At 37.2% G+C, this 27684-nt stretch overlaps 1 protein-coding gene across 6 annotated transcripts in view; it reads right to left on the reverse strand.

The window, feature by feature from the left end:
* Nucleotides 1–27684, reverse strand: part of LOC584509 (rho GTPase-activating protein 24) — a 44030-nt gene that overhangs the window by 1719 nt on the left and 14627 nt on the right. For 5 of the 6 annotated variants that reach the window (XM_030979580.1, XM_030979582.1, XM_030979585.1 and 2 more), the window contains 6 exons: nt 24000–24131; nt 22374–22524; nt 16865–16990; nt 10558–10690; nt 4957–6043; nt 1152–1265 (listed from right to left, as the gene is read on the reverse strand). In XM_030979580.1, coding sequence (XP_030835440.1) covers nt 1152–1265; nt 4957–6043; nt 10558–10690; nt 16865–16990; nt 22374–22524; nt 24000–24131 — 1743 coding nt within the window. The remainder of the gene's footprint in view (nt 1–1151; nt 1266–4956; nt 6044–10557; nt 10691–16864; nt 16991–22373; nt 22525–23999; nt 24132–27684) is intronic. The other variant, XM_030979581.1, reaches the window with a different exon arrangement.

Consider the following 27684-nt stretch of genomic DNA (forward strand, 5'->3'; position numbering starts at 1 on the left):
AATTTCATAAGTTGACCTTTGTGACCCTTGACCTTTGACATACGTGCTCCAAAATCTAATCAGATCGTCTTCCTATGGTGATACATACTATCCTTAAGTTTGAAGTTTAAATCTCAAATGGTTCTTGAGATATCGCGCTAACAAACTCAATACAAGGAATTTCATAAGTTGACCTCTGTGACCTGTGACCTTTGACCTACGTACTCCAAATTCTAATCAGATCGTCTTCCTATGGTGATAAATACTATTCCCGAGTCTTAAGTTTAAATCTTAAATGGTTCTTGAGATATTGTGATAACGGTCAAACGGGACGGACGTACGGACGGACGGACGTACGGACGTACGGACGGACAACCCGAAAACATGATGCCTCCGGCACCACCTTCGGTGGCGGAGGCATAAAAATGTAAATTCTGTAGATTTGTGACCATGATTTCTTTACGTTCATTGAGAGACCAATGCCAGTAAATGGTAGTAACAAACAATGGCATGAGCGGCCTGCCATAGTTCAGTCCAAATTCAATCTTAGTCTTTGTGAAATGCCCCCCCCCCCCCCCGAGCTGATACACAGCTAGTGTATCTGAGCCTTTTACTAATACATGATTGTCAAAGAAGAAGAAGTTTGAGGCCACAGAAGAAATCACTCTCAGAAACATAAAACATTTAAAAACACTTAGAAAAATACACAGTACATTATTTCAGATTGTCTGCAGCATGAGTATAGAGTTAATAATTTTAATTTAAAGAACGCAGGAGGGACAACTCAAAAACACAATGCCTCTGGCACAAAATCGAGAAAGAACAGAGAAAAGGATGAGCAAATGAAAACAATAGCACTATACCCTTGCATCCCAATCAGTGGTCTTGTAAATTACCACATTATTTTCTGTTTATTAACGATGACCCGACCTCTCATGTCAGTGCCCCCTCGAGGATGGGATTCATGCATGCTACACTCCTGCACATTTCACCATGACACAGGAATGCTCCCCAGGGAGTGGAGAATGCGCATACATTGTGTGCGGGTAAGCCTGAATCCGATGACCGGGGTAATAATATATATCTGTAAAGCGCTTTGAGAGGGCCTGCGGTCCTGAAAAAAAGCGCTATATAAGAATGAACTATTATTAATATTATTACATGGTACTCACAGAATTATCATATTGTATCTGCATGCCCTCGTACTTGATTTTCCACTTCCTCAGCTTCATTTCATACTCTTCCTTCTGCTTGCTGAGTTCCTGCTTTAGCGCCCTCACTTGTTCCTAAAGGGACAGTCATGGAAAGTAGGGGAAGGGAAAAATAATATTATGGTATTCAAATTTTTGTTCCACACTTTAATTCAATAATCACTATCATGTGAATCTACATGTATTAAAGAATGAAAATACAGTTTATAACATATATCTTTGATTATGTTGATGAACTGGGAAACAAAACCTATTTTAATGCTGCTTATAAGTATCGGATTGCATGGTGATGTATATATATACAGTAGGCTTACGGTGGCACCATATGAGAGAGAGAGGGGGAGGATTGGGGAGTCCTGAAAAGGACTGTCGGTAATCTTTCTTTACAGTCCATGGTGCAACCGGAAGCCTATTGTATAACACCTATTTTGTCCCTCTAAACTTTGAGTGCGACACAAGAGTTATACAGTATCAATTGCAACTTGCAAATAAATGAACCACCCGTTGTATTAAAACAGGGTTCACAGTATTGAGCATCAATTAAACAAACAAAAAATTACTCAGAAATATGAACGTTCCCTCATAACAAACCACATACAAAATAACTATATTTCGAAAAGGAAAATAATATGAATGTTTGGAGGAGACATTTCACTCACAACTTTGGACTAACTTAACAATCTTTTCATCAGATCATTACAAGATTGGTTTATTGTATTAAAATACTTTAATCCCAGATGGACTATCTTTGAAAACAAATCCAAATTCTCAAAATGTTAAAAAAGCTGGAAAGAGAAAGCCAAGAGGATATTTAAACCAAATGTCTTCAAGGAATGATTCACTGCTATGACTCAAGATACCCAAGCCACAAACTACACCATACTCTTAAAGGGAAATCCTACCCAGATAGACAACTACTCTATTAGAAAGAAAGCAAACAAATAAGAGAAGCAAACTGATGAAAGTTTCAATAAAATCTGTCTAAACGTAAGAAAATTATTAATTTTGGAAAGTTTTAATCGTATTGGCACTTCAAATTGGCTGAAGCGGTAATGCCAATGTGATGTAGTGCCGGACTTCTTTCCCCATCTGTTCCAAAATATAAAATGACTAAAACTTAAACTTTTCAAAAGATTATGGTTCAGGAGGGTCTATTCTATTCTTTTTAGAGGACCTATAATAATATGCGATCTATAATATATTTTGAGTAGTGCCCCAAAGGAGAAGAAACTTACGAGAAAAACAGATATTAGTGATATTTTTGTGCACGACAAATGGAAGAGTTATCCACGTCCTACGTCACAATCCACTGATCAAACTACCATTTGAGATTCGCATAGACTTGGTGATCTCATAGTTCAAACATTCACAACTTCCTAACTATTGGTCTGATTCATTTCAAACTTTTGCCATTCTGTTTCAGTTATTTTTATGCTTCCACACAAATCAACTTATTACAAGGGTTGGATTGCCCTTTAACTTCAAGTCACTTATTTTGGGGACAGGAACTGTCTACAAAACACTAGATAAGAGGGAAAAAATGAGGAGGGGGGCAAGAAGAGATGTAATTTAGCTGGGGATTTTGTTTTGCTGCATGTCATCAATCTTAGTTTATTTGTTCATCCTTTCTTTATCATTTTTTTTATTTTTATATATCCCTCTTATTGAACTTTCCTTTTGTAAAAAAAAGAAGAAATTATATCTACCCTGGTTACAATTTTGGGGAGGGTGGGATAGGGAATTAGAGATTAAAACAGTGATTTCCTATTGAAATCTATTTATGCGGATGGTCATATCTCAGCCAATACTTAACATATTCAATTGATTTTCAACATTTGGACATTAATTTTGATGCTCTTTTGGAAAATGAAGTTCAAATTTGGAAACTCTAAAAATAGTTTTTTTGATAACGTCACACTTGACCCCTCTATTTTGAGTGGTATTGTACATGTACATTTTGATAGTCGAGGCAAGAACATGTGGTATTTCCCACACAAAACTGGGGATGTGACAGAATATTCAATATGACACAGTTCGGTACTGAAGGGTTGAAGCAAGAAAACAACATCACCAGACCCTTAGTGCTGTTCACCAAGAAATATTATCAAACAGAACCAAATTTTGTACCGAGTCATTGTACACAAAGAGTGATGTAACTTTCAAAGCATAACAAGATCTAAAAGGCTGATTATTTTGCTCTGGTTCACAACATTAAGGTTTTGAATAGATGTCTGTCTACCCCCCCCCCCCCCCCCCCCCTCCTCTCCTCTCTCTCTCTCTATCTATCTCTCTCTCTCCCTCATATCTCTCTCATCTCTCTCTCTTTCTCATCTCTCTCTCTCTCTCTCTATCTATCTCTCTCTCTCCCTCATATCTCTCTCATCTCTCTCTCTCTCATCTCTCTCTCTCTCTCTCTCTCTCTCTCTCTCTCTCTATCTCTCTCTCTCCCTCATCTCTCTCTCTCTCTCTCTCTCTCTCTCTCATCTCTCTCTCTCTCTCTCTCATCTCTCTCTCTCTATCTCTCTCTCTCCCTCATCTCTCTCTCTCTCTCATCTCTCTCTCTCTCATCTCTCTCTCTCTCTCATCTCTCTCTCTCTCTCTCCCTCATCTCTCTCTTTCTCTCTCTCTACCTATTTCTCTCCCATAATCCTCCTCTTACTCCCTTGGGACCGCGATCACCATGGAAACCAAGAAAAAAAGGGATTATTGTGATGAGTTTGTACTGATATGACCTCACATATGGGAGCACTAACTGCATTGTTTTGGCACATCACTCGAGGTTGTCATACACGATAGTGCTGGTCCCCTGGCAACCAGCGTACTGATATTATGAGATATTAAGATGTGTCATGAGGCCTGTCATCATCAGACCAAAGTTGCAAAATAACCCGCTATTAGATCAAGAAAATATAGAGAGAAATCTTGGTCTTGTTTCCAAAACAGCCCGCTATTTAGGAAACAGCTGGCTAATTGCGTCTGTCCGAACAAGTAGTTTGTGATGAGTGTATCGGTCTGGTGAGGACGCAATTTCGAGCTTCAGGAAAATATCTGAGTCTGAAAATAGCGGGGTTACTTTGCAACTTTGGTCTGATGAAAACAGGCCTTTATATGGGTGAAGAAAAAAGGTCGCGCCCCTGGTAGAACAAGATTAAAGGGATGTCGACCTTGTATAAGCCTTGTCGACCACGACTCTATCAATGCTCTATCACATACAGGCTTGTACATAAAATGCTTATTTCCCTACGATACTTCCTACCATTGATTTCTTTGAATTCAAAGTTAGTTTTGATTGCGTGCATTTTCAATAGAATATCCAGGGATACGAAACCAACTTCATCCAAAAACCTAAAAAGGTTGATTATTTGGATATTGTCAGAGGTATCAGACAATATCAGAGGTACGTTATAATCACTTGGGATTTTGTATTAACTGGTAGTCTTTCATTTAAAAATTTGAATATGTGTATCTCTATTTTGGTTGCGATGATAACTAATAGGAACTGATTAAAGGCTTGATGGGGAAGTTCTCCCTAACAGTAAGGTAATTAGAATAAGAGCACACCAGTCACATCATGGACCTACTAACAGCTGGAAATACATATCTGTTTGACATGCATATCCATACATTGTATCTTCTTAAAAAAAAAAATATACATGTATATTAAGTATGAACAATAGCATTACCAAATATTTTATGAAATATGTAGCAGACTCTGGCTGAGAGCTCTCATAGTGGTTCACCAGTGCATTCTCCTTACTGTACCTACCTGTAAATGTGAATATGAAAGAGTCAGATCTCCCGTGTTTGAAAGATCATTCTCCGGTGTACCCTGCATCAAGTCGATCCCAAGACCACTCCTTTCCTTGCGAGGTGACGTCTCCTGCTCACGATGATTGCTCGTAGAGTCGCACGGCGTTATCTGCAACTGGCATGCTGGGTTGATCATGACTAAGGACTCGCCGTCCGATTTAACGGTGACTGTTGACGCGATGGACGCCGTATCCGCGATTTCCGAGTATGACGTATGCTGTGACCCTTGTTCCGACGGTCCACTTGACGTGATGCTAGCAGTGTCTGAAACAGATATACTGTCCCTGAAAACAAGGCCGTCGTCTACACTATAACTACGTTTCGAGAATGCTGAGTTCCCATAATGTTCCATGTCATATTCCTCCTCTGGATTTAAATCAATGAGGAGTGAGTCTGATGTCATAGTCAGCGCTCGAGCGGTCCGCCCCGTTTGGCGATCTTGGAGTTCTTTGATCAAGTCGAAACTTCCCGTCGGCATCTGACTGTGTGCTTTATGGCGCGGCGGTGGTACGGGTGCGTTGGGAAGGTCATCATATGACTTTGCGCCATTGCTAAAATTGATGCGGTCGTTTGACGGGAACATGGTATCGTACTCCGCGAGGAGTAAGTGGATGAATTTCTGGCTCATCGAAGTGGCTTCCATCATCGCCGTTGGGTCCTCGTTGTTCGCGCGGAACATGTTCGGCCCGAAGACCGTTGAGAGGTTCAGCACGCCCATCCGATTGTACTTCTCGTACTTCTGGACATCGTGCAAAAAACAGCACATGTACTTCATCAAGTTATAGTTGCATCGCGGAAGCAACGCCAGCTCGCGGATAAGCTCCGCCTTCCCATCCTCCTCCCGCTCCTCGTAAAGTTTGATGGCCTCAAAGAAGTGTTCGTAGTGTTGCCACGGGATGACAGGCTCGGGGAGGGAACGTAGATAGAGTTTTAGAAGGGAAGCAATAGTGTGTACATCTGCTTTTAGTTCCTCAAAGTCTGGTTTTTCGCCAATATCAAAGAGGTCCTGAAGCTCTTTGACTTTGTTGGTCCGTCCAGGCAGTCTGAAATTTATTTTAAAAATTAAAAAAATCAAGCAAATGGGTATTAGAAGTTGAAATATCTAGCCGACAGGACAGGTGGCGATTTCATTTATCATATCTATCGAGAACAGATTCAATGACCCAATGGACCCAGGGCATAATATTAATACAAATAGTTTACTGCTTTCCCAGATCCAAATTCCAGTTGTTACCAGTTGATAACAGTAAGGATTTCCAACTGATATCTACTGGTTTGAACTGGTCTCAACTGGTACCAATTGAAACCAGTTAAAAACACATATCAATAAATATCAATACAAATAGATTACTGCTTTAATTGTTATTCATGCGTTACCAAGACAAAAGACATTTACACCTGTACAAACTGAAATATATCCTGTAGTACAGACATAAGACATAAAGAGCAGCCATAGTGAGTATCAACTACATCCCTCCCTCCCCCCCCCACCCCCCCCCCCCCCTCCCCCCTCTGTCAAACCACAACTACATCATTTTGTTGACACCTTTCCAACTTCTCGCCCATCCCTAGAAATAATTCCTTGAAAGATTAAGATAAGAAGGCAAGTCAAAGCTAGGAATCGGCTTTACACAGGAAATCAGCTAGGCTCAGTGCCAGAGGCATACGGACAGTACACACATAGCCACACACCTTGGCAGCGCGTATTACACTCTGGCACTGTCAAGATGGTGTCAGGAGTGGGATTAAGATTTCGAAACGGGCGGCTTGTTCACACACGAAGCGTTTGTGTATGACAAGAAGTTTCTGTATGCAACAGAGCTCCTTGGGAGTGTTTCACAAAGACTAAGATCGACCTTAAGTTGGACTTAACTATGGCAGGCCGTTCAATTAAGCCACTATTTTCTCTCATCATTTACTGACATTGGTTTCTCAAGGGAAGTACCAATCGTGGTCAAAAATCTACAACATTTCCATTTTTTGATAGTTCATTATTGTAGGAAAACATATTATCTAAAGATCATAATTGAGAGACCAATGGTGAGAGCAACTAGTGGCATGAACTGCCTGCCATAGTTAAGTTCAATTAAAGTTGATCTTAGTCTTTGTGAAACACCCCCCTGGACTTACTATCTGTATGTTTCAAGATACACAAATAAGAAGTGTATCACACTTTATTTTCATTTTCATTTTTATATTTCCAAGTCAAGATTAAAGAAAATTGTATAATCTTCAATACAAGCACATGTTATGAGATATCTGAAGTGGGAGGATCATGAAAAGAACATGAATGAGTTGTTAAAAATGATCCTCACAAAATATAAACAATAACATCTTCCACATTATACAAAATGATGGGGTCTATTATGTTAAATGTGAACACGCCTTAAAGGAAACGTAGGCAATCTCTCCATTTGTGAATGACACACCATCTCCTGTTGATGATGGCAGATTAGCTAGAGTGGTAACACATGTACCAATTTCCACAGGTGATTTGTTCAGGGGTTCTTGAGCAAACAAACAAGTTAGTCTGGTGGAGCCCTGGGAGTCAAGAAATGTCCTGGAAACCCAAGAATCATCATTTTACCGTAATTAACGTTGTACAAACCGCCCTCGTGTATTAACCGCACCCCTCTTTTTCGCCGACTCTTTCGGCAGCAAGCCAGGTCCGTGTTAAAAAACCCATGCGGGAAGGCCTTTCATTTAACTGCGAGGTGCAGCTGAATGTGTAAGATCATTAATGTAAATTAAAAAAAAGTAGAGGACCTAGGATTGAACCTTGTGGTACACCGTGTGTAGGAATTATTATTATAAACTACATATTGAGATCTATCAGAAAGATTACTTTCAAACCAAGATGACAGACAAATTTGATTGTTGTTCTAGTTTCCTAGTGGTGAGTCAACACACCGATTACTGAGCTGGGAGACATTGCCAGGCATAGCGCCAGGTGGAGGGGCATAAATCGAAACTTTTTTTTTTCGGCGGCAAAAATGTGCAGTTTATACACGGTTAATTACGGTATGTGGAAAATATCAGATGCCCAAACATTTTAGCCCGAATTCACAAAGGAGGTTTGTCGACAAACCAAGGTGCGTCGAAACGCGTCATATGACGCACATAAACCTACCTGTAGGTTTGTCGACAACTACCTCCTTTGTGAATTTGGGCCACTGTCTTTGAATGGTAGCGTTGAAGCCTTCAGTGGTTGAATGAAAGAATCTGTATATTAAGTAAATCAGTTTAAAGAGCAGCATTCTCATCTACATGTATGCTTGACACTTTGCCCTTTTCTTTCTTTTATTATAATAATTTTGTTTTTTTCGAGGGGGGGGGTGGAGTGAAAGTATTTTCATTCAAATATCTGTTTCAATACATTACATCAGATCTACATGTACGTTAATGGTCCCCTTGTCTTGTATATTTTTTAGTTGAGTTATATTGTTGCTATATGTCTATTACAATATTTCCTCACAAGTGTAAATTTGAACTGCATTTACAATTAATTTGATTATACCCCGAAGGTTATAAATGTCTCTCCTTAAACAAGCATGAGAACAACACAGTGATACTTTTTAAAGGGGGCAAAATATTATCAACAGTATCTAAAGAAGGGGACATTGCTTCCTAATATATGTAATTGTATCCCAAAATGTCTATAAACTTTTCAATCACTAATCATTGTATCAATTATGAGCATGAGTCCTTCCTGAATTGTCCCTTTCAGCTCTGCTTTAACTTTATTCACAGAGAGGATTACCATCATTTATATTCTCAGAGCCACATGTTGCTATGTCATGCCATAATTCAAAACAGTCTCATCAGGCAGAATCTAGGGTTCATGTGCTTCATAGATAATTGTCATGCCGATGAGGAAGCCAAAGAGCTTGTGTTCAGACTAAACCCTATTTTGTTATTACACATGAAGGTACATTAGGCAGTGGCGTAGGTAGGTACAGGGGAATGTGCCCTATCCATAGGATGCCCCCCCCCAAAAAAAAAAAAAAAAAAAAAAAAAAAAAAAATTGAAAAGAAAGAGAGAAAGAGAGTGAGAGAAAGGGAAAAGGAATACGAAAACAAGAAGTCACAACTGAACCCCCTCTCATAACCCCCACCCCCTCCCATCCCACCTTTAATAATCAGAGACCTTGTTACTTCTCATTTAATCCCTCTAGTATGACTGACCAGAGCATATTACCCCCTGGAGTCTATAGAGAATGCACAACTATATCAAAATCAAATCATACCCAGCAGGTCAACGTGCTTTCCCAAACCCCAATTGGTTACATGATTATTGTATAATCAAAGTATACGGAGTTTTAGTGATCACATTTTAAATGAAAAAGTGGCCCTTGCTACACCTTATAAAAACACAAGTAATCCTATCAAAATTAATTATCCAACAAAGTATGTCTCTTTGTAAGGTGCCATTTGCTGCATAAGCCATGCTAACATCTCCCGTGTTTACAAAACATAGACGGATAGCATTATCAATCATCAAAAGTTTTAAATTTGGCACACCAGAAATAACAAATTGGCAATAGAATATCAATGAACTTAGTTAAATCCTAATTTTAGAATGGGCAACTGTTTAGTTTTAAACTAATTGCCAACACTGATTTGCAAGACCTTGAAGAAGAAACATGATTGCATTTATATCACCCAACTGCTGAAAATAGAATTTACTGACATTTGATTATGACCATGGTCAATGGAATAAAGAAACAAAAATAAATAGCTTCATATGATTTGGTTTTGTCGCATTAAAGTTTCCACAGAAGGTAGTTCTAGAAATTATATTAGGCTTATCATTCAATTGGTTATGTTATTTAGTTTCTAAACAAAGCCAGGTTTCATAATGTTTTGATGAAATCCCAATGATTGGTAAAACCTGGCTAAACTCCAAGGTTATTTTTATTCCAACATTGGTTCGTTAATCTTGAGATTCATATAATTACTATCAACTAAATCTTAAGATCATTTCCTACCTCCTTCAAAAATAGAAGTGAAACTGGGGAGTGCGTAAAGATAGATCGAGTAGAATCATTGCTGCAAAAAGTGCAGTATTCAGACTTTCCATGTCGAGACTAGCCTACAGAAACTAAACTAGAATCGTCACATCTAGACAAACAAGCACTAATGACGAACAATCACCATCTTTCTTGTACCCTTGAGTAGTCATTGCCAATTTGCTACTTGAATATAGCAGTAATGATTGATCTTAACACTTTGGAAATAATACATCTCTATACTATATATATCATGTAGAATTGCAGAATATTTGCTAATTAATGTCACACTAAATTAACTTTCCCTGACTATATACCCTTTACGTATTATACATTAATTTAGCTCCTGCACTATCAGATTGCCAATTTGATACTTTGTATCAAAGGACGTTGTATGCAAATTCCTACATATACATGGAATGATTCCTAACCACTTCTCAGAATATGAAAAAAATAAATGCAAATATAGAAAGAAACAGATAAACAAAAACATGTTGTTGCCAATTTGATAAGGTGTTCCTTTACAAAATGCTACAGGGATTTTTTACCTGAAAATACCTTCCTCGTACATGCCATGGTTCTTGATGAACCTCACACACTGTTCAATGATAGATGGAATCTGCTTGGTTGTGGTCGTGCTCTCGGATGTTAACGTGTCTAGGAGACTCTGTCCAAATATACCTGTGACAACAAGTAAATGTAAAAAGAATCAGGGGTGTTTCACAAAGATCCTAAGTTGAACTTTTCTCTAAGTTGGAGTTAACAATTATGGAAAGCCGTTAGCATCTATGAAAATGTTTTGTAAAAGTTCTTTTAAAAGGCATAAAATGTTGATTTAAATCATTCATATTTTCTATTATTAAGGAGATTTCATGTTCTTGATGTGGAATTAATGAAAATCTAAAATACTTGATTTTTCGCTTTTTAATATATTTTGTTTTAAGGCTACAAATGGCTCTCCATAATTTTCAAGTCAAACTTAGAGTTAAGTTCGACTTAGGATCTGTCTAAATATATCTGTGCAAGGAGAATTAAGAGAAAAATAAATGGAATCTGTTACATTCTTTTTTTTGCTCCTAGGATCAAAACCCTGGCCTCGACCTTGAGTCTGTAACATTGTTTTGAGAAATTTGAGTACATGTGTTCCCTTTACATTTTATGTGTGACAGAAAATCTGAAAGTTCAATAGCAGATTAAAATCAGTTAGCACTATACATGCACATTATCTACATGGACCAACTTGAATTTTTTTGTTATTGTTTCATGACCAGTCCTTTATTATTAATCGTATATAATACAGTCTGAGATTTACTCCTGAATTCTGACTAAGTAGAAATCTGACTTTTTATTTTTGTATTCAGTAACTTTATTTGTCTTTAAATATCCAAATCTGTCTTTTATCTCATGAAAACCAAGTAAATGTACCAATAAAATATTGCCTGCTAAAAGCCAGAAGGGAATTAACCATTAGACACGCCGGCCCAGACATCTGGAACTCTCTGCCCATTGTAATGAGAAACCTTAGGACATTGTATTCTTTTAAGAGGGCACTTAAAACTATGTTATTGTCTAAGTATTGATCATGTCGTGTGTAATTCTACTGTATTCATGTTCGTGTGTACATTGACTGTATATTCAACAATGCTGTGTAATCGTCCATGACCTAGCATCGTTTTTCCATTCATGAATGAACCTGCATTCAATCAACAGATGTATGAGATTTATTGTATTATTACCAACGCTCCTTCTCTCCCCTTTCCTTTTCTTCTCTGCAAGTCACTCTTTTTCATTTTTATTTGTATTGTTGTATCTAAGTTGAGGGCTGCCGGCACGTCAAGCTACTTTGCTTATTTCTGTAGCCCTCCTGCATCGAATGTATGTTAATTATGCATTCAATATATTTGTTTAAATTCAATATATTTGTTTAATATTGTTTATTATCTGTATAAAATTATATACACTTGAAATATTGTATCTATGTTAATGAAAATGTATGATGAAAAAAAAAAAAAAAAAAGATGCAGAAACCAATAAATCAAATCAAATCAAATCAAATCAAATTACCCCTCAACAGATGATATAAACAGTGAATGTTTTTGTTTCATTGTCCACAAGATATTCAGAGTTAAAAACATGGACCATTTCCTTAAAGGTAAAGACCAGTTATGGTCATGCGATTGCATTGTGAGAGAAACATTGTGGAATCGATCAGAAAAGGTTGATCATCTAGCATCTAGCATCTGCAAGGTTCTGGAATCATCAAAATGATAAGAAATTTGGCCCATTCTTCGTAAAGTTACAAGCACTATACACAGAAAGATGTATATGGGACTACCCTGTATCTCTCACAGACCATGAGAGAAACAAATTTACCAAATATATGAATTAGTAGGCGGTTTCCCGGCAAATTTTTTATCATCATGTATTAGTCAAAACATATTCTTTCACATGATTGGTAATGAGAGCTTCCATTTCATTTTTTGAAATTGGGGCGTTTCCAATACTGGTCTTTACCTTTAACAAAATCTTCACAGTGCACTGCCATGGCAACAAAAATATGTGGTTTCTCCTTGCAGTAAAGGCCTGTCTTCATCAGCTTGAGTTTTCCAAATAATCTGCTATGTTCAGACTCAAGCTATTATCCCGAAGCTTGAAATTGCGTTTTCATCAGACCGATACGCTCATCACAAACAAGCTCGGACTATATTTCCCAAAAAGCGGGATATTTTCATGACCAAATATCCCGCTAATTGCAACTGGTTAATTTGTGATCGGGATAGTTAAAATAGTGGGTTATTTGGCTAACTTGAGCTGATGAAGACGGGCCTTAAGTGAAATTAATATTTAGGCCAGGGAAGGAGAAAGGAAAAATAGGTCATGGACAACTCCCAACCCGCTCAGTTGAATCATCAATGCAATATCTGTGTCTGATCTGCGTTTTTTTTTTGTTAACGGCCACCAGCTGAATATCTTCATCTTCTGTTTATAACTAGTATAAGCTGATGCAATGATACTCAAGATTCCATAAATGTACATAGCTTAGTTTATGATTAACTAGATGGAATTTTGACTGCGCGCAGTCGAAAATGATGCCTCCGCCATAGAGCAATTTAAACAAGTTTGGAGTTTAAATCTCCAGTGGTTCTTGAGATATCATGATAACAATCTCAATGTATGGAATTTCATAAGTTGACCTCTGTGACCCTTTACCTTTGACCTACGTGCTCCAAAATCTAATCAGATTGTCTTCCTATGGTGATACACACTATCATTAAGTTTGAAGTTTAAATCTCCAGTGGTTCTTGAGATATTATGATATGGTGATACATACTATCATTAAGTTTGAAGTGAAAATTCTCCAGTGGTTTTTGAGATATCGCGATAACGATCTCAATGTATGGAATTTCATAAGTTGACCTCTGTGACCCTTGACCTTTGACCTACGTGCTCCAAAATCTAATCAGATTGTCTTCCTATGGTGATACACACTATCCTTAAGTTTGAAGTTTTTACATCTCCAGTGGTTCTTGAGATATCATGATAACAATCTCAATGTATGGAATTTCATAAGTTGACCTCTATGACCCTTGACCTTTGACCTACGTGCTCCAAAATGTAATCAGACTGTTTTCCTATAGTGATACATACTATCCTTAAGTTTGAAGTTTAAATCTCAAATGGTTCTTGAGATATCGCGCTAACAATCTCAATGTATGGAATTTCATAAGTTGACCTCTATGACCCTTGACCTTTGACCTACGTGCTCCAAAATGTAATCAGATTGTTTTCCTATAGTGATACACACTATCCCTAAGTTTGAAGTTTAAATCTCCAGTGGTTCTTGAGATATCATGATAACAATCTCAATGTATGGAATTTCACAAGTTGACCTCTGTGACCCTTGACCTTTGACATACGTGCTCCAAAATCTAATCAGATCTTCTTCCTATGGTGATACATACTATCCTTAAGTTTGAAGTTTAAATCTCAAATGGTTCTTGAGATATCGCGCTAACAAACTCAATACAAGGAATTTCATAAGTTGACCTCTGTGACCTGTGACCTTTGACCTACGTACTCCAAAATCTAATCAGATCGTCTTCCTATGGTGATAAATACTATTCCCGAGTCTTAAGTTTAAATCTTTAATGGTTCTTGAGATATTGTGATAACGGTCAAACGGGACGGACGTACGGACGTACGGACGGACGTACGGACGTACGGACGTACGGACGTACGGACGGACAACCCGAAAACATGATGCCTCCGGCACCACCTTCGGTGGCGGAGGCATAAAAATGTATTTAAACCCTACATGTACATGAATATTAGCCTTTTGTGTTTACTAAGTTTTCTGCCCCGATGAATAAATATGCTAGATAGATGATGCCATTTATTAGAGGTTGGCTGGCAACACATCTACATAGATTGTTATTAGAAGGATGCTTTAAAGCGGGACTGCACTACATGGGCCCTCTATATAGCAAACAATGCCTAATCGGTGACTGTTGGTCCCCCATGGTCCCCTTTTACTTACCGGTATGTTGATTGAGAGCTGATTTTATGAGATAACCACCTGTCAGTGACCAGGCAGGGAGGTTTAATCCCTCCTGGCCAAACTAGTGCAGATAGGCTTTAAAGGAACTCCCACAGATCATAAGAACAAACTTTGCCAAGTGCTCCACCTTGCTGTATCATTATTTCAAGTTTTATCACAAAGTAACAGTCCTGGGAAAGTTCATTTTTGAATAATTTTGTCCTATTTTGTTGTTTTCTCATAATTCATAGATTGCTGTTCCATGACTCCAAACTTTGAAACCTTGTTTTAACAGTAGGGACTTTTTGATTTGCATGTTCACTAGTGGACTGCGACGTATGTGGTCACTTTTGAACCAGTGCGCATGCGCATCGACGAGCTCATCGTTCGTAGCAGAATTCTCGAACGCGTTTGCCCTTGTTTTGCCGTCGTTCGCAAACTGTGACGGTACGTGTTCGTAAGCAATCTTTTGTAGGCACGAAACATCACATTGAAGTCACAAAATGGACCCAATTGACCTTATTCTGGAACCAGAGAGTGGTGGAAGTATGAATTCTCTAGCTTAACTTAACACATTTCGTGTCTGTAATTTCCCTTAAATCAAAATTGTTGCAGAATAATTCATAAAATGAACACATTTTATTTATGCATCGCCAATTTGTTGCAGCATAATTTTCGAGATCAGTCCCATGCACCGAATTTGGTGTGTTGAATCTTTAGCTTTACGATCAAATTTCGCGCTTACTGAGCAGAATAATTCATAAAATGAACACATTTCATTTATGCATCGTTAATCTGTTGCAGCATAATTGTTTAGAACAGTCGCATGCACCAAATTTGGTGTTGGATCTTTAGCTATTTGATCAAATTTTGCGCTCACTAAGCGAGCGTCGTAGTTGTGTAAAATCGAAAAGGTAACGAACAGCAGTCAGCGTGCCTCGTCAACCCTGCTTAAAAATGACCGCATACGTCGCAGTCCACTTATAAACGTGCAAATCGAAAAGTCCCTAGTATTGAAATTTGAGCTGTTGAAATTGTGAAACACTGAAAGGATTAAATTGAGTCTGAAGTAAGTAGATTTAACCCCAAATATCTTTCTAGTTTCTACTATTAAAGGTTGTCTGTACTAGTTTGGCTAGGAGGGATTAGCCCACCCACGAAGGTCACTGACAGGTGGCTATCTCATCAACTCAGCTCTCAATTAACATAAGAAAAAGAGGATCATGGGGGACCAACTGTCACCGATTAGGCATGGTTTTCTATATAGAGGGAGCAAGTAGCTACAAGTAGTACAGTGGGCCTTTAAAGAAAAACTTTAAAAGAGAAAGGAGAAGGGATTGATGTAGAGTGTAATCCAGCCTCAGCCTATTTCCTTAGTATGATCTTTAAAATATGATTAAGAGGAAAACATATTTCATTTCATGGAAATATGACATGACATATTCTTGGAAACCAGCCATCCACATTGTTATACTTGAAATAAATTCCAGGTTTATAAACTCTTGATAGGGTTCATGATGTCCCTAAGGATTTCATATCATCATGCAAGCATTTCCTGACATGTCTTTCATCTTTTAACATTGGATGAGTTCAAAACATGTCGGCTGGTATTAAAAGTCGTCATCTCCACTACAATTTGAGCTGTTGTAAATCATAGTCCAGCTGAACTGTCATGGCTTCATTGTCATGTCCTATTAGTAATAATTTCATTTGAAAGCAGCTGTTCTTTTAAATGTCATCATCACTGTTGATATTTTTTATGCTTGAAATGATTTGAAAATCGGTGACTTCATGTTTTTATATCATTGTTGTATATCCTCATAGTGTGTATCTACAATGTACCGGGTATATAGGAAATCTATTTATTCAGATGGTCATATCTCAGCCAATACTTAACATATTCAATTGTTTTTCGATATTTGGACATTATTTTTTTATGCTCTTTCAGAAAAAATGAAGAAAAAATTGAGAAATTCTAAAAAAAATTATGACGTCACACTTTAGCGACATCTACATGTATCTAGAAATTCTATTTCGAGGCGCTTTAATTATTACCTCGGCTTTACAGCACTCCAGCATTTCAAGGAATTAATTCCTGCCAGGTACCACAATACCTCACCTGGGTTGAGTGTGGCAAATTAAGATTAATGCCTTGCCAAAGTACATTAGTGCCGTGGATCAAACCATGACCTTTGAATTTCAAGTTTAAACCACTCGACTACAACACTTCTTTATACTACTATGTACATGTGTGTATATCTCCTGGTTATCAAATCAGTTTCTTAAAGACATTTGTTTACAATACGAAAGAGTCATACCTCCCCCTCTCCTGCCGTACATGACCCTTCGTATGACCTGCGTCCACTCATCCATCTCAAGCTGATTGGTGGCCCAGAGAAGGAAGCTGTCATGGTTTCCGGCCAGACGACCTTGGCTTGATTTACCTGGGAGAGGGCGCCACAAGGGAGAAGGAAAACAAAAAATACAAAAATGAGAAAGGTAACGTGAGTATATATTGTGTAAAAGCTCATTGTGAGGTGAATTGTGAGATGCCTGGATGTGGGACGTCGCTCGTACTGTTGGATGTAACGCCATTGATGTTATGGTGTTTATATGTTTGACAATTTGTATAATTGTGTACATTGTGTGTAATACACCTGTACAATAAATCAATTCAATTCAATTCAATTCAATTCAAAGACGGCCTTTCTATAAACCAGCAAATGACTGTTGTAAGCTCAGTTACATTTTTGTTTTAATGAATCAAATTTAAATTGAAAGAATTGAGCTCGGTTGTGAATATACTGTAAAACCAGGGGGTGTTTCACAAAGATTTTAAGTCAAATTTAACTCTAAGTTGGACTTAAATATAATGGAGAGCAATTTGTAGCCTTATAATGAAATATATTCAAAAGCAAAAATTCAAGTATTTTAGACTTTTCATAAATTCCACATCAAGAATATGAAATCTCCCATGATAATACAAAAGATGAATGATTTGAATCAACATTTTAGGCCTTTTAAAATAACTTTTACAACATTTTCAAGGATGCTAACGGCTTTCCGTAATTTTTAAGTCCAACTTAGAGACAAGTTCAACTTAGGATCTTTGTGAAACACCCCCAGAAGTGTTTGCATGCATGACACTTAAACAAATATCAGGAGTGGACAAGATTCAAGAAAATGTCATGCTGCAAAGTATCTTAAATCACAATCCTCATAACACCAAACTCTGGAAATTTGCAGGAAAAAAATGGCTGTCATTTGAAATTCACAAAACTTTTATGTCACACCAGTTTCAGGTTTTATTGTTCACCTGTACTTGAAATTGGGAGGTCCAGGATTCAAAACTCAGTTTTGTCTCATACATTAGGTCATCAATAACATGAACTGCCACAACATTACCATGTATTGGCATGTTTTCTCACAGCCAATCAAATTTTTATTAATTTTTGGACTTTGTTATTTATTATAAGCTTTATGAAACTGGAACTACGTTTAGGTGATACATCATACAGTCATGTACATGTAATGTAGCTATTATACATTTGTAGTTGTGACAGGTGCCTACATGTATGTACTCACTCATACATCAATTCATGGATGCTCATGCACCTAAATAGAGATTACTTGGGAGATTGTATTTGGGAGAAACTACATTTTAATTTATTTATTTTTATTTATTCAATTCCCAGGAACATGACATCATATGATAACATAAAAAGACGATGAAAGCATACACAAATGATGATAAGAATGACAATTAGAGAAAACAGCAACAGCAACAACCAATTACTGGAATACCCCAAAGAAATATCAATTGCTGTTTATAAAGCCTAAGGGCTCTCCTCATTGGCTTTTTTTTTTTTTGGGGGGGGGTCAATGTTAATCTTCCACCCCCCTCCAAAAAAAAAAAGAGAGGAAAATTATGATGTACTATGCATGAGTGTCACAACTTTCTCTCCTCTACTTGCTATGCATGGTAAAGATTACCTTTGCATTTGGATTATGCATTTATCATATATAAAATATGGTTTTGAGTCTTTATTATGCTACTAAAATTACAAACAGGTCATCAACAATATTTTCAAAACAATAGTACAGTGTTAAGTAAATCCTGTTTCTACTGATTATGGTGTTCATTTCAAACTATCAAACTATTGCATTAGTAACAGAGTCCAACACAGGTTTGGGTCTATATTAAAGTGTACCCTAACCAACGTCTCAACATCAACACATCTTTGGTGTGGGACAGATCGAGGCTAGGAGGGGTTGAATGAATGGAACAAGAGGGGGCTCGATCGATCACCCCTCCTCTCTTCGATGTACTAAAGGGCCTCGCATGGGAGGGGTCAAAGCTACAGACTGAAGAGGGTGAACGTCTGTTTCGGAATCTCAACTGACTCATCGAGTCTCTACCAAGTCAAAGGGAAGGAAGCGCTAATTTAGGTCAGGGTGGTTTAAAGCGAGTTCTGTTCCTTCTATGGGCACGTAGGTGTCTACACTGTCTTCATTTCGTCCACATGGGTGAACCAAGATGTGTTTAGTCTGTACGTTAGGGAAGCATATAGATGATTTGCCCTGTTTTGGCTGGCCTGATATAGGGTGTGTACCACAGTCAAACATGTACACAGTACAGGTAATTTTAGTTCATGTCTCACCAATTATATTGTACAGTGGGTCCCAGAAAAAAACGAAAACCCAAATTTCATGGCAGAAATTTTCTATCATAATTCATAATCCTTGATTTTCCTTGATGAGATATACATGTCCTGTATGAAAAGCTCTGTTTCTTTTCTTTCACTTGCTTATTATTCATAATTTACAATTGACTGACTTAAAACAATAGAAAGAACTGCTGCCAGAATTTGATTTCCACCAACGAATTGCAACTTTGGATTAGTATGGAGGGTAGTAACCCTAATGATTGTTTGAGAAGAAAAAAAACATTACATGAAATTAAAAACTTTCGCTTTCATATGACACCTCATGCGTTAAAAAATGAATGATGTATGCCGGAGACAAAGTGAAATAAAAACACGCTTGATTTCTGTCCTAATTAGTGGATAGTTGGGTTAGTAGCCATTTAGCTTTCCTGACCTAGCATAAGTTATTAATAATAAGTTGTACAGCAAATGAAAGAGAAGAAGCAGAGCTTTTTAAACATGTACCTGTATATCTCATTAAGAAAATTATTCATTAAGATAGAAAATGTTCTGCCATGAAATCCAGTTTTGTTTTTTATCTGGGACATAATGTAATATACATGTACATGTAGATATTGATGGGATGAAATCAAACATGATTTAGAACTACTTTATTTCATTTTATCATGATCATTTTATTTTTAGAATGAAGGTTAGGCAGGGCTTGACACAGCGTGTATATGTTTACTGATGAATAAAAGTTCCAGACCCCCTTCCAATTAAATTTAGTAGAAGCCCTATGTTAGGATATGATGATTATTCATTGTCAGATGTCCTATCAACATTAATCTCATTTGCCCCAAAATACTTAAAGTACAGCTTCTGGAATCCTCAACTTTTGATTCATTTTCGAAAGACCATACACCGTGGCTGATGTAAAAATTATATTGTTTAATCATGATTGGAAAATTGAGTGTGCAATTTACCACTTCCACTGTGTGTTTATCAAGATTAGGTCAAGTGTACTATCAGTTTCGGGAAGAAATTTATTACATTTTGTTGTGTCATATAAAGAAGATTGTCAATAAAGGAAATATTAGTGAATAAAGAATTGTTTGGGAAGGAAATACATCGTCTGTTATTGGGAATTGAAAGTAATTGAGAATGGATGATATAATGAAAAAGATCATTAATCAAATTCCAGCATCACATTTCAAAAGTATCCATGCAGATCAGTCCATTATTGTAATGGCAAAAAAAGATGCATACTGCATGAAAGTTAATGATACACGTTCATGAGTTTCATTCAAACTTTGGACACAGGAGAAGTAGAAGAACAAGAAAGAGAATAAGAAGAAAGGGAATGAGGTGGAAGAGCTGGATGCACAGAAGAAGAAAACAAAATGAAAGGGAAGGAGAAGGAGGAGGAAGGGGAGGCAGAGATGAAGAAGAAGATGAGGAACAAGAAAAAAGAGAAGAAGAAGAGGGAGTGGAAGGGGAGGCACAAAAGAAGAAGAAGAAGAAGAAGAAGAAGAAGAAGAAGAAGAAGAAGAAGAAGAAGAAGAAGAAGAAGAAAGAAGAAGAAGAAGAAGAAGAAGAAGAAGAAGAAGGAGAAGAAGAAGAAGAAGAAGAAGAAGAAGAAGAAGAAGAAGAAGAAGAAGAAGAAGAAAAAGGAGAAGAAGAGGAGGAAGAAGAGGAGGAAGAAAATAAAGACAAAGTAGTAAATAAGAAAAAGAAGAGTTAGGACAAAGAAAAGCGTTTACCAACATACAAAAGAACACGCCCATATTGATTTAAAATACATGTATCAAGATCATATTACCATTTAATGTTTTGATATGAGCAGGACCTTATCAAGGCTTCATGCATTGCAATCCTTATATTACAATAATAAAATAAATCATTATAAATCTCTTTCCTGCAAGCATTGATATATTACATGAATGAGGAAATAACTAATAATTTAACTGTTTAAATAGACTTTGATACCAAAGTAAATACAATTCTAAAATGTTTGCCTCGTAAATCATGTTGCTCTTCCTTCCTTATTCCTGTTCAATTTCACATTCTTCAATTTGTACCCACAGTGTCTTGCCTCAAAAGATCCCCTTCAAAGGATTTTACAAACATTTTAATATGCTTTTTATTGTTTGAAGAAAAAACACTTCAAGATGCATATTATGTTTGTTAACAATATCCGGTTTTGACAGAATATAAAGCTTTTTGCTATACACTATGAAGCATTTTTATAGCAAATTTTTAAAGCAAATTATGTCAAATTAGTTAACTATTTTTTGCTGCAACCTTTGTTTTAGACATAAAGGTACACAAGGTATAGATCATAGAGGATGCAGGCCTGAACATGTACACCATGTTGATTCATACATGTGGGTGTTTCCATAACTTAGGGACCCCCTTTGTGACATTTTTGGTGTCCTGCTTTAAGGAAACCACACATATTTGTGGCTCTGAGTACAGAATTAAATAATGGAGTGAGATTGTAAAGTGATTTCCAAGCATGATATTGCATCCTCATACCTAGAATCACTTAAAAATCATACCCCACTATTTCAGTCTTTACTCAGAGCTACAGATAAGTGTGGGTTCTTTTAATTTATGTAAGCGGGACACCAAAATTGTCACAAAGTGGGTCCCTAATTTATGGAATTACCTACGTGTAGTTGATGGTTGCTTGAAAACTTTTCCAATTGAAGATAAAGCTGATGACATAGGGATGAGTGGCGGCCATTTTGTTTCAGAGGGGGAAGCTTTCCAGGAGCATTCGATTCAAATGAATCATACATGTACCTGTAGCAATTTGGTTGCTTGACAACTCTTTCAAATGAAGATAAAGCCGATGACAAAGGGATGAGCGGCGGCCATTTTGTTTCAGAAGGGCTGCAAACTTTGCTTTTAACAAAATTGCACAAGGTATAGATCATTGAGGATAGAGGCCTGCAAATGTACACCATGTTGATTCATACATGAGCTGTTGGTTGCTTGAAAACTTTTTCAAGTGAAGATAAAGCTGATGATAGGGATGAGCGGCGGCCATTTTGTTTCAGAAGGGAAGGTTTCCAGCAGGCAGCATACGATTCAAATAATGCAAGCAATCCAAGCATGCCATCCAGTGCGTCCACACGGGCTGGAAAATTGATAGAAAGATTGAAACGACACACACCTCCCTTACCTGGTAGGATTTCAAAGAGGTACTTCCCCGGTTCTTCAGCCGTGTAGGTGTGCTTCTTGAGGACATTGCCGTGGAGAGGGATGTAGCCCAGGGCGCGGACATCGTCCTCCTTGGCATAGTAGTACATGAAGTCACCAGCCACCTAGGAAGCATGTAAAGAAACAAGAAAACATGCACATCTACATAATACTGGTTATTGCATGCAGAGATGCCAACTTTTGGAAATCAGAAATAGGGAGGATTTGTAATCGACACCAATTAATGTGCGCGTAGCGCACATCTCGAGCGCGTAGCGCCCGACACATGCAGCCGGGGTCCAGGGCCCGCCTTAGGGCCCTGGAAGCTCTGGGGTTCTAGATGCTCTCTGGTGCAATCTGAGCCTTATTTTGGAGCATTTTACATGTGTATTTAGTTAAATAATTCCCCCTTTTTTTTTAAATAACATAAAAATTGTACAAAATGCATGATGAATTACTTTCAGACTTCCGATTACACAGGTACTTGATACTGTATTCGGTCTTATACTTCCGAGACCATTTCCTGGTCTTATTTTGCTGATTTTCCGCCATTTGGATTCTGTGGCAATATCCACGCATTGGTTACGGCGATCCATATGCTGAAACAATCTTTCGCTACTCTTAATTTGTCTTTTAACATAGTGGAATTATTACATGCTTAAGTTAGCAGATGATATTTCTCTTTCAATTCACAGATATATATACTGATAAGCGCCCTCCAAAAAAAATCATAATAAAAAAAAAATAAAATAAAAAAAAAAAAAAATAAAAAAAAAAAAAAAATCATTTTTTTTTTTTTTTTTTTTTTAATAAATCGGGAGGATAAGGATGGTGATCGTAAGGTCGGGAGTTGGGGTGAATTATCGGGAGCCTCCCGATAAAATCGGGAGGGTTGGCATCTCTGTTGCATGATATAACTGCAAGCAGCTTTTAGAAGAAATTGTAATGCTGGGTAGTGGGCATAATATCCCTCATGTATAGTTTTGGGCATTGCGATTGTACAGAGCACGAAAAAGGGATGGTTCACCATAAATTTGAGGGAGTGAGAAAATTTACTATTTGGCGTGGTATAGTACATTCCGGAATCCCCTTTTCCACCGATCACTGAAAAGCATCTGCCTGCCGAACCCAGGCGGATGACTGGAGCCTGCGTTGTGTGTTAACATGTGCCTCCCCTTGTTTCATAGACGCAGGCTATGTTAAGTGGATACCGTTCCGTCCCTCAGATAGGACGTTAAATGGAGGCCCCCTGTAGAGGAGAGTCACCACCTTTGCACGTTAAGAACCCACTGCACTATTCGTATAAGAGTAGGGGGAAACCCCGGTGACGGTGTAGTGGTCCAACTGCACACCCCAGTATACCCCTATATCCAGATGGACCTTGTGGAAGATTAGCCCTGTCGGCTAAACAAGCTATCCCACCGCTGTCACCATGATGAGTTTGAGGGTCTTGGTATTGTAGATAACTCAGGATAATAGAGAGTCGGCAGTCTGGTTTGTAATGGTAGACATGTTGTTTTTTCAACTACGGCGGATACCGGATATTTGGATATCGCAACATCTACTAAAATACTACTACTACTACTACTACTACTACTACCTTGAAGTATCTCCGTTGCCAGGAGCGGAATGCTCCGCCCTGCTTCTTGAGCCACCCCCGATGGATGACATCTTCATCCTGAATGTTGATGATGCGGTCCGTCATCCTCCGGTTGGAAACATGGACGTCATTCTGAGACAGAAGAGGAGGAGGGGGAGGAGATGAAAGTTAGAGTTAATTGGACAAACTGATGATTGTTTGCTATAAAGCAATATTGATTTAGAACTGAAAGATTGCTTGACATGAATTAATGTAGGTGGTCGTTAACCCAACAACGAGATACAATTTGATTTTGGTAGAACATGCCTTTTTATTTTTGGTAACATACCATCGGTAGGCCACTATCCTAAAGATCTCAACCAGTATGTATTTCACATTATTTTGGAAAATGTTCATTCCATTTGTAGATATAACACATGATTTAGTGCATTGAATGTAGAGTGAATAACAAAAGCCTGTATATCAAATATGATCTACATCCAAGTAGTTATGTAAATATTACAATAACGTGAAAATCACATTTCATTTTCTTGATTGTTGAGGCCTGAGGGGTATACTATTTTTCTTGCAATTTACAAAGTGCTCAACCAAACTTGCAATGCACCATTAGACCATTGAAACACAGGTTTGCCAGAGCAGATTAAGCAGAGCAAGAAATTAGAGGGAAAAAAAGCAAATTTGTATAAATTATTTTTACAGGGTATACAGCACTTCCTGTGGTAAGAGTGTAACTTCCATACATAAATAACTGGATAAGTACCGTTCCTTCAATATTAGCGCCTTTCATATACCGGTACTACAGCTTTTCATCCTTTCAATGTAATATAATGCCTTGTTTCTGCTGTTTTTTCTTGTTCCATATTCTTTTGTATCCTTCTTTTTTCTAATCAAATCTTGTGCACGAATATTAGACCGAATGAACCAAGTGGTCATTAGACGAAATGCTAATTAGACGTGGTGGTTATTAGACAAGTTGGCAAGTGGAGAAAGTGGGTAATAGATGAAATGATTACTAGACCTTATGGATAGAAGATGAAATGGGCATTAGACAAACTGGAAATTAGACTGACTGGTTTAGACTAAATGAATAATAGACTGAAATGGGAAGTTGACATATTGAGATACGACCTAATGGAAATTAGACCAAATGGCTATTAGTCTAATGGAAATTAGACCAAATGGCTATTAGTCTAATGGAAATTAGACCAAATGGCTATTAGTCTAAACAGTCATTAGACAACATGATATGTAGACAAAATGATCATTAGACCATATGAATAGCAGATGGGCTGGGTGCAGGCCATTTAGGAATAGACTAATTGGGTATTTAATAGACGAACTTGTTTTAGAACAAACAGCAATGCACCTGGAACTGTTTTTTTTAACCCAAGAAAATTATCATTCCTTTATAAAGCCCATAAATTCTTTGCCAGCACTAAGGAACCAAGACAGAATAGTAGATTTGCATAATATGACTATAAAACAGCTTTTAAACAAACGTTTACATTTTAATAATCCTGGAACATCCAAAGCGTCTGTCTATCTCTGAGAATCATTATGGTATCGTGCCAGAAAAAGTCAGTAGCCTGTTTTTATTACCAGAAAGCATAACAATAGGCACCAGACTGAGAATTACACAATACAAATGTGGCTAGCTCGCACCAGGGAAAAAAAGGGTAATTGTTGATGCTCTTTTTGCAACAAAGAATAAAAAACTGTACCACATTTGTTCTTGTTGTTGTTTTCTCTTTTTCTCTTATTGTTCTTCTTTTGTTGGTTCTGTTACTATCTGTCCTCTCTGTTTGTTTTGTCTGTACTTTATAAAACCTGGTCTGAGTTTAACTTTCTTTAATTTGTTTATAGTTGAATGACCTGTGATTCTGTTTTATGCATACAATTTTTTTTTATGCACCATGTAACACTTGGACTTATGAAACAAGATTTGTAACGTTATACTGTATAAGTTGACAATGTATGTATTACAATGTTTACAATGTTCACAAAAAGTATGTATCAGTTCACTCAGTTGGTTATCAATTATTTATATAATATGTTCCAAATGTGTATATGAAAAATATAATAAAATTTTGTTTAAAAAATGGTTATGACAAAAGCACAGAAAATATTCAACTCTGAAATATATTTTCCATCTATTTTTTTATCCAAAAATATCTGTAGCCTATATTTCTGTGTATTTTTTTCCCATAAGAAAGTAGAGAAAAAATTAGTTTTCTGGGAAACACCATAATAATGTAGAGAAAATGGTTTTTTTGGGGGGTATAAATATGTCAAAAACAGCCAGGATAGGCAATATAATTGGATAATTTTCTCATAAAATGAGGGATCTTCTTTAAAAGCTGGGTGGTACTGAAAGGGTTAAGTTATGCTAAATATTAAGGAAAGCTTGTAATAAACAAACATAAAATTATTAAAAATAACACTTCAAATCTCTTTTTACTCCTCAATTTTCCCAGCGAAAGGAGATCAAACCAAAAACTCAACTTCCTGACCAACTTTACTTAAAATACTCTTAAATTAGACCCGATGTTGCCTTCTTCAGAACATCACCCCAAAATTATATATATATTAGGAAACATGATGTAAACACAAAAATAGAACATTGTTCTTAACATTCAGTTAGATTCTTCTTTGTTGGTTTCCAGCACTTTCCTAATATACATGTCTGGGACTTAATCCATTTTGTACTCTAAATTTAGCTGAATGCCAGATACTGATCATTTTATAAATAACAACTCTCAGATAGATTATCCCTCATGACATTCTAGAAATGAGGTATCCTAAGTTCCTTACTATGTTTAGGAAGACACTTTATGCAAAGTCAGATAATTCTGTTGGAGTTCAGAGGAAATTTTAATTTACCCTTTTTTTTCTTACATATTTGTCACAGTAATAGCTTTGGTTTTCTGAATTATCTCACAGAATGTTTTGTCAGAAGTTGCTACCAATAATCACTACAAAAAAACAAATCAATAAACCCATCTCTGGAGCATGGTTTTTAGATGGCGGCAGAAGCTTCACCGGTTTTTCCAGTGTAAATGCTTGCTCTCAAACACAAATGAATCATTCCGTTTTTCAGTCACATACCGATAATTAACTCTCCTCAGTTCTGTGCTAACGCATTCAGGGCAGCAACAAATTATGATGCATTCTCACAAATCATCAAATAAACAAACGCTGTCGGTTTTAGAAAAGAAGATATTTTTTATAATGGTTTTGGGCTCTTTGAATGGGCCGATACATTACATGTGCCTCCAAAATGTCAAGAATGTCAGGAATCTTCTTCAAGTGTACAAACACTTAACACTTACACTTTCTGATTTAGACCCCCCCCCCCCCCAAAAAAAAAAAAAAAAAAAAAAAATGGAAACGGGGGACCGTTTAAAGAATCAAGGCAGCTGATATGTCATAATTATGATAATTATTTAAAACTCTCACATGAAACTCCAAATTGTGAAGCAGCACCTCTCGCTCATCATGAATTTTTGGAATATGTTTTGAGATACAGACAGCTGCCAAAATAACTCTGCCATAAGCTGCTGTAGTATCAGCCAAATTTATCCAAGGTTGCCACGAAAGACTGTGGTACACGCCCAGACTTAGTCAGAGGATGACAACATGTATTTTCATCACAAGAGCCTTATTTTACTTTCATGTGCAAGGCAAA

The sequence above is a fragment of the Strongylocentrotus purpuratus genome, unplaced genomic scaffold (genome assembly GCF_000002235.5).
Source record: "Strongylocentrotus purpuratus isolate Spur 01 unplaced genomic scaffold, Spur_5.0 spur5_scaffold_10, whole genome shotgun sequence".
Lineage (NCBI taxonomy): Eukaryota > Metazoa > Echinodermata > Echinoidea > Camarodonta > Strongylocentrotidae > Strongylocentrotus > Strongylocentrotus purpuratus.